Source organism: Halichoeres trimaculatus, unplaced genomic scaffold (assembly GCF_033239565.1).
Source record: "Halichoeres trimaculatus isolate MK-OKI-2021-1 unplaced genomic scaffold, fHalTri1.1 fHalTri1_scaffold_1, whole genome shotgun sequence".
NCBI lineage: Eukaryota > Metazoa > Chordata > Actinopteri > Labriformes > Labridae > Halichoeres > Halichoeres trimaculatus.
Genome location: NW_027437179.1, coordinates 15089612 through 15097460, shown reverse-complemented (window position 1 = coordinate 15097460; position 7849 = coordinate 15089612). Strand labels below are relative to the sequence as shown.

The 7849-nt window shown below is 36.9% G+C and overlaps 1 protein-coding gene across 3 annotated transcripts in view; it reads right to left on the bottom strand.

The window, feature by feature from the left end:
* Nucleotides 1-3495: 3495 nt before the first annotated feature.
* The window catches only part of foxp1b (forkhead box P1b), a 52583-nt gene continuing 48229 nt past the window's right edge, over nt 3496-7849 (bottom strand). For all 3 annotated transcript variants that reach the window (XM_074670708.1, XM_074670700.1, XM_074670717.1), the window contains exon 15: nt 3496-7614. In XM_074670708.1, the coding sequence (XP_074526809.1) occupies nt 7473-7614 (142 nt within the window). In that variant the 3' untranslated portion in view covers nt 3496-7472. The remainder of the gene's footprint in view (nt 7615-7849) is intronic.

Sequence of the window (7849 nt, the reverse complement as noted above, 5' to 3'; positions counted from 1 at the left end):
GATCAACCCGGCACCTGTTCCAGCTAATCAGCTTCATTATAGCCCTACTGATAATTAGCAGGCTGCCGCCAAGATCTGAAGCTGTTTTGAACGCTATAAAAAAGAAAGATATTTGTCTTCAGGTTTCATTTCTGGACATTTAATTTCTTGATTTGATCTTTTTTTGTAATATAGATTTTTAATAAATGTTTGTTTTCTTTTTTACATTATGATAAATGAAGACATATTTATGGTCAGTGGACATTGTAAATGATTTCACTGCCAGCATTGGAAAAAGGGTACCAAAACTCTTAAACTACTCATATTTTTATTTGAAGGTATCATATAAAATTTCAAGCAACACCTTTAACTTTCTATGTGGCTCTTAATGAATCATTTAACACAACACAGGCATAGTAAAAAAAAAAAAACTGAGAGAAAAAGAAGGAGATATTTAGAGATATTGGAATGACAACAGACCATATCTGAAACCAGCAGCTAAGCTTTAATCGTAACAAGTAGTGTGCATTACTAGTTGTCTCCAGGCGTGAAACCCATTGGTGGATCCAACGACTCCCTGAACCTGAGAATGAGGCATCTGGACATCTCAGATATCTACTTTGTGAGTGTATTTACTCACTCGTTCAGGGCCTGCCAGCCCATGTTGTCGGTTCCTGTAAAACTTCATAAGTCCCTTTTAAAGTGTGGACCCTCTTTGAAATGTAACTGTGCCTTCTAATAAAGAAGGAATGTGTCCCAGATGCAGGTAACTGATTGTTTTGTCAGAGCTAGAGCTGATAGAAACAGGCCTTGTGCTATTGTTGTGTTTGTACACGTGTGTGTGTGTGTTTGTGTGTGTGCAAGGGTTGGGGGCAGCGAGGCATGCCTTTTGAACAGCAGGTGGTAATTGAAACAAAACAAGTGCTGATTAGGGAAGCGTCTGGCAACTCGTGATCCAAACAGTGAGTCACTGAGGAGCCCCAAACACAAGAGCACTGGAATAAAGTGGTCATCATCTAATTAACAGAACACATTTTAATTACCGGGTAAACCAAGCAGTACAGTGTGTCAATTTAACTGATGTGCTAAGTGCCAGTTTACAATATCAGGAACAGACAAATAATTGGAAACTAATTACAAGCAGGTCTATCGCACAGCCGTGCCTGGAGTGCATCTTAATAAACAAATTTCTACATCAAATCGTGAATAACATACACTACGGGACTGCCAATTATCTCACTGCAATGTTGGGAATGTGCCAGTCCTGACGATTTGACTGAAGTGCTTTTGTGAATGGATGAGGTTGTGTCACGCTTTAACTAGGATGAAGCAGAAAGCAAATATCTGCTTGTTTTTGCTTTGTAAAGGGAGTAAAACAACAGTTGATGATTAATCTGATCATGTCATGGGGTAAGACCACAGAAAACATCAGATATCACTGCTAAAACCTTGACAGACTGGAGATGAAAAAAGTGTAGGTTGTTCTTTTTACTCTGTACAAACTAAGAGGAAGCCCAGCTCTTATAGCACTACACAAATGTGGAGCTATCATCTCAAAATGAGACAAAATGAATTGTTCAATGATTTTTAGAAAACATGGATGTATCTCACACTCTTCTAACAAGCTACAGTGTCTGTGCTTTCACCAGGCTGAGCACCTGAGACACATTTTAAAGGTTGTAGCGATTCTAAAATGTGGTCACATTCTCTGTTTCTCTCCTTAATTATGGCATTTAAGAAAAAAAAAATAAAGAACATGTTTTTTGGAGAAGTGTCTCAAATCATCTATAAATTTCAGGATTATTCCAGGGATTAGGCTATCATGACTTTTTTTTTTTTCCTAAAAAATATATTCCAAGAAACCACTGGGACATTGAAATTAGACGCATTAGTCAGGGCATTGCTGCCACCATCCCATTTATTCCATGTGTCATCAACCCGCTTTGAACAAGAAAGAAAGAAAGAAAGAAAGAAAGAAAGAAAGAAAGAAAGAAAGAAAGAAAGAAAACGACCGTCCCTTTATCAATTTTGTTATTGATAAGGACGGTTATTTTCAAATTAAGTTTTCAAACAATCCAGTTCAAATCTCAGTGGTTGTGGAGAAAGATGGAAAAAGGTTGTAACATTCAAATCATAAAGTGGATAAACTCATTATATTTGCTTATAAAAAAAAAACATTTTCTGTGCGTTTTTTAAAATATGCTATCCCTGATTTCAACTTAAAGTACATTTTCTTCGTAATGAATACACTAAAAGTTTAGATTAGGGGCAGCCCAAGCTGAGGCGTAAGTCTCTAAACCTGGGCTAATAAACAATCAAACTTTCTGTGCATTGTAAGAATCATGGAACACAGAAGAGATTTTTTTTTTTTTATTTACTTTTTAATCCAAATAAACATGATAATTATTAAGGAGTAAATTGAGAAAAATGAACAATGAGGCAGCAGATTAAAAAATTATTACGTTTCTGATATCTATTTCATCGCATACTTTTCTCTTTTTTTCACCTATTACTGCCAAACAGACCCTCTGATCCCAAAATGTTTCATTGAACTTCTGGACTATAAAATGTTAGGCCTGTTTTCATAATAACTGTGCTCCATGTTCACTTTACCTCTATGTTTTCTAAACCAGTTTGTGATCAGTGTCATAAAATATCACAGATCTGCATGACCATACAGTGAAATACTGCTTACCCAAAGACTGCTTGTGATTTTATACCATTCCCATTAAATCTTGTCTTTCAAAGACATTATTAATAACACACTTGACATTTATGTTTTCTAGCAATAAGCTCCGCAAGAAACGATTTATGCCACCTAAAGCTTTTTAACAAATCAATGCAAGTATTTGTAATTGCTTGTTTCACAAGATTAAAAGTGCTTAGACTTGAACTCTGTCTCCCGTTTAGTGGCCGTCATGACCTGCAACAATGTCGTAAAAATTGTCAGCGTTAGCTCCTGTCACCAAGTCCATATCACTAATATTTCTGGAAATTTAATGGTGTTAAAATTTATGGCTTGTCAAACGCAGTTACCTAAATTGAATTTATAATTATGGGAGAATTTAATGTTGAGATAAGAGTCCTGGAAGAAATGACAAACACATCCCTGTAACACTCATAAATGTTGAGGAAAACAACACAGGGTGGGGTGGGGGGCTGTCTTGTTTTGGGTAATGCATCTGCTCTTCTGATTTTGTATTACTCTGAACTGTTCCTCCTAAAATTTAATGCATTGGGTGACTTTACATCAGATAAGTTCAGGATTTAAGTCTAGAAAAAGAGTCTTTGATGTCAAAATAAAAGTATTCTCATGTGTACATGAAAAAAACTCTACTCTACTTTAAATTGTGTCAGACAAAGTGATCGTATAAAAGTGTGAATCTCTGTGTAGCCACACAGCACAGAGAGGAGAATGAGTGACTTGGAAGAGATTATCTCAGCAACCAGGATTTTATTGCATGTTCAGAATGCTCAAGTCGGTCATTACCAGCGACTACAACAGAGTCTGCATCGGATGAAGGGAAGGACGAAGAGGTTACAGTCTGATGGGAGTGATGGGCATTTTTAGATCTCTTCAGAAAAAAAAAAAAAGAAATGGGAGGGAGAAACTTGAGACTACATCTTAATGGGAAAAGAAGAGAAAACTGCTGCAGGATGACATAACCCTGACAGCTTTTGGTTTGCTTCACCAAACAGATAAAACAAAGAAGTCTCAGCTCTGCCTGAGCTAATGTTGAGGAATAAGATGCCACAAAGTCGCAGGTTGTAAAATGCAAGTTATCAGCACCACCTAACCTGCTACCTGCTTGCTGTACTTGGTTTGAGTCGTTGATATTGACCATTTAAATAAAAATGTTAATAATTTAAAGGCGAAGAATAGTAATAAACTAGATGACATAGGTGAGAGGGACACATCTTTGATGCATGGGTGTAATTAATTTATTAAAAAGAAAAAAAAAACAATTTGAAATATTCTTTACATCTTGGCACTTTTTCCGTATTAATTCCATATAAAATATCATTACATCGATAAACCCTTTTATAACTGACCACCTTAGCCGTAGCGACCCGCAAGCCCTATATCTCTTTAACCCTGGGATTAGCCATGCACAGTATCTCCATCTTGTTCAGGAAAATACCAGTGTGCCCTTTTCTTAGAGCAGTAATCTCTAACATACAGCCAAAGAAGGCAGTGATAACATGAAAACAAGTATCAAAAAACAGATTAACACAAAGTCAGAAAAAATCTGTACAAAATGCTTCGGTCAATGATAACAGAGAAAAGTCTGTTTTCTATATTACAGTGAAAATCCTAAAGAAGGGATTGTCTCCCCTCCCCCTCGCCTGCCTCTGCCCAGCTCACCCAAACGTCTGCGTTGATGAGAAGATTTTTTTTTTCTCTTTTTAAGGATTTCTGAGTAAAACTGATTTGTGACATAGTTTGCGAAACCAATACAGCAGTTTTTCCTCATAGCTATTTCATACAAAGCAGTCAATACAAAGCAGATGTGATTCAGCAAACACAAATGCGTATTTTTATCTTAAAGAGGAAGAGAGAGTGAAAGAGAGAGTGGGGAGTGAAGAAGAAAGAGGAGGGAGGAACGCAAGAAAGGCAAGAAAATACAGGGACTAAACTGACATGTATGTACAGCCTAACATTAAAAAAAAAACATCCTTTACATCAGAAGACAGGCGGACGGGACAAATAGTGCCACACACAGCCGGGTGATATTCTACTGGACATCAGGCCTGAGGTTTGTATTGGTTTAGCAAAAATGGCAAAACAAAAAAAACAAACAAAAAAAAAAAACTTGAAAACAAGCTCTGATCTCATTTACTATTTGTATAACTGTCTCTCTTAAGTATCAGAATACACATGCAAGACATACAACTATGTGCAGCTGAGTGAAACAGTTTATTTTTTTTCCTCATTTTATTCATTCATTCCCTTTCAGTTTGAACTGAGGTATGCATTAAAATGGTTTTCTCATGCGGTTATCTTTAATAATTTCAAGCTATGCATGCTGAGAAAATGTTCTAATCCCACCAGAACTTTTCCTTCACTTGGATTACCAAAAAGAAGCCACATGACTGGGAGAGGGGGGTGTCTGTGGAAGTGTGTGGGCCCTATTCTCATGATCCCTTAACTTGCTTTAACTTAACTGTCCCACAGCTGCATGAATATTTAGAGCATCCTCTGTTTGCTCAACATTTACCACCCTTTTTAATGTTGGTCAATTTTAGCTGTGAGCACAACAATAATGATAACAAAAGTAATACCTGACATAAAGTACCTTTTGCCCAGCTCATTAGTTCACAGGAGTGTCTTTTAATAAAAATAACAATGACAGACACTGAACTCAGACATCAAGTCTTGCAGATCTAAACAAAGACAAAAATCTGGAAAAAGTGGGAAACAATAGTGTAAAAAAGGACATAAATAAATAAGGGACAACACATAAGTCACGATTATGTATAAACCAATAAGTGTAGAATCTGTTCTCTGAAATTTCATTTTGATTTCCTCAGTTATTCCTCTTTTGGATCCTTTTTGGTCAAATATGCCAGAGATCAATTACCTCCCTTTTCCATCCTTTACAGTATCAATAGATTTTTTTTCCTGAAATTTTCCACCTTTATTTCAGAATTTTGGTGGCTTCTGAATTAGTTTTGGTCACAACAGGCATCATAGTTGCCCTGCTCAAGACACCCCCTTTGGTTTGAAATGAATGAAAACACCACTTTGAGGATTTTTTTTTTTTTTTTTCGAGCCAATCTGCCACCGGCTTGACACCAGCTGCTTCGATTTTGGGAAAGTGGGGAAATAAAGGAGATATTTGGCCTCATCTGCTATTGCATTGAACCCATGACATTGACAAAGTAGTTTCTCTTTGGTAGTTACAGAACAAGATATTACAAAACACCATTTAACTCAACAAAAGTCTGATAAAACAAATTTAACAATCATGATAAAACAAGTGAAAAATAAAACATCAGAAGTGGTTGATTGCAGTCTTACTGACTCATGTTTTTTCCCCTAAGTTGACCTCCACCAAAGATGGATGTTTTTCTTGTCTTTGCTTCCTCCCAGATCTGTTTGGTCCCCCCTTGTTGTGGCTCTCCGCGCTAGCGAAAATTATCCAGACCACTCAAATGGCATGTGTAATAATCAAATCTTGGGACTTTTTCACTTAAAAAAAGGATGAGAATTTGTTCGTTATAAAATTATCAAAACTGAGTCAGAACTTGAAACCAGGTATCTCTATAACACACATGAAACAGAGATTGCACATGCCAAATGAATGAATGGTGCGGAAAAGCAGAAGCGTCAGATTAACAATGGCAGTCATGTTCAGAAATGAAAATTATTTTGTCTGAAACATTATCTCACGGGCGCACACCTGACATATTATTTTCCTTGAAAAGAAAGAGCTAGTTAGTGATCTGAAATTGTGCTGCGAGGGGCTGTTTTATGGTATAATTTCATAAAAAGATAAATCATAACCTGCATGATTTCTCTGTCATTCATTCCCATCTTAAATTAAACTTCATTGATGCATGGAGAGAGCCTCCGTGATGATTAGTGCATTTCTAATAGACTTCATATGCAGGGGGAAGACGGCTAAGAAAAAAAGTGAGTTGCAGTCGGCTATACATCAGACCGGTGACCTTTTTTCAACACAATGGAGTAAGTGACAGAAAAACTTGTTATCAGATATTCTGCTTCATGTTTTTTGGAATTTATGTGGAAAAAAAAAAGATAAACATTCACCATTAAGTGCTGTCCAAACATAATCGACACAAGGTCTGAGCAGTAAAAAAAAAATAAGAGCATTAAATATATTAAAACAAAACATTTTGTATTGTTTTATATTATAACATCTTAACAAAAAATACATCCAAATGAAAATACCATCCATCTCAATGTGTAAGAAATCAAAGTAGTGTTGACGACAGTGGCTATTAACAGACTTCCACACACACTCTCTTCCTCTCTCACATACACACACACACATACACAACATGCAGGAGGAGTAAATAAAAGTCACTTTCTCTTTCTCTCTCTGTTAAGGACGTGGTCATCTTTTTGTCTGAGAGGAGGACAGAGGAAAAATGAAATTGGGTAGAGGAGGAGAGAGGTTGGGTCGGGACAATACACCTTTCGCAGTCTGCTGTGTAGGACTTGAGGGTCTCCCCGTACCAAAACAAGTCTAACCAACACATGGCTAGAAATAAAGCTGAAGATTTGAAGCTTTTCTTGAATCAAAAATAAAAAGTAATCAGCATAAAAAAATTAATGAGGAACTGTTTATTGTGTATGTTCTATCTTTGTATTGTAATGGCACTAAAAAGTCAATGTGGAGACATTTCAGAACTGTCAACTGTGGCTGAGACCTCAAGTCTGCATCTGTTATCTGCTGAGGGTTTCTGTCTCCCAGATGACCCAGACTGCCTCTGCTTCTAAAACTGGAGAGGGGGTGGTGCTAGTTTTACAGCATGTCGTTGTGGCCCTGGTTGTCATCGTAATCGTGGTGATCGAAATCTGGACTGTGATCGGCAGTCGTGACCAGGGAAAGAGGTCCCTCGTGGTCTTCAGGGTCCAGAGGTTCCTCCTTAACACTGATGTGATGCCTGGTGGAAGAGGAAAAAACACTTAAAATGTAACTTCACTTTTCAATATCAGAAAAATTACAGACCATGGCACGAAATAATCTCAATGCAGACCTTTGTAGATCCTGTTTAGGAAAAAAAAAAGAAACAGGGGAACAAAAACAAATGTTGGGTCTCACTGGTGCTGATGATAATTAAAGCTTTCTTTTAAGGTTTTGAAATTGTGGCAAAGCTGCAGGCTTTTTATTTCATGGCA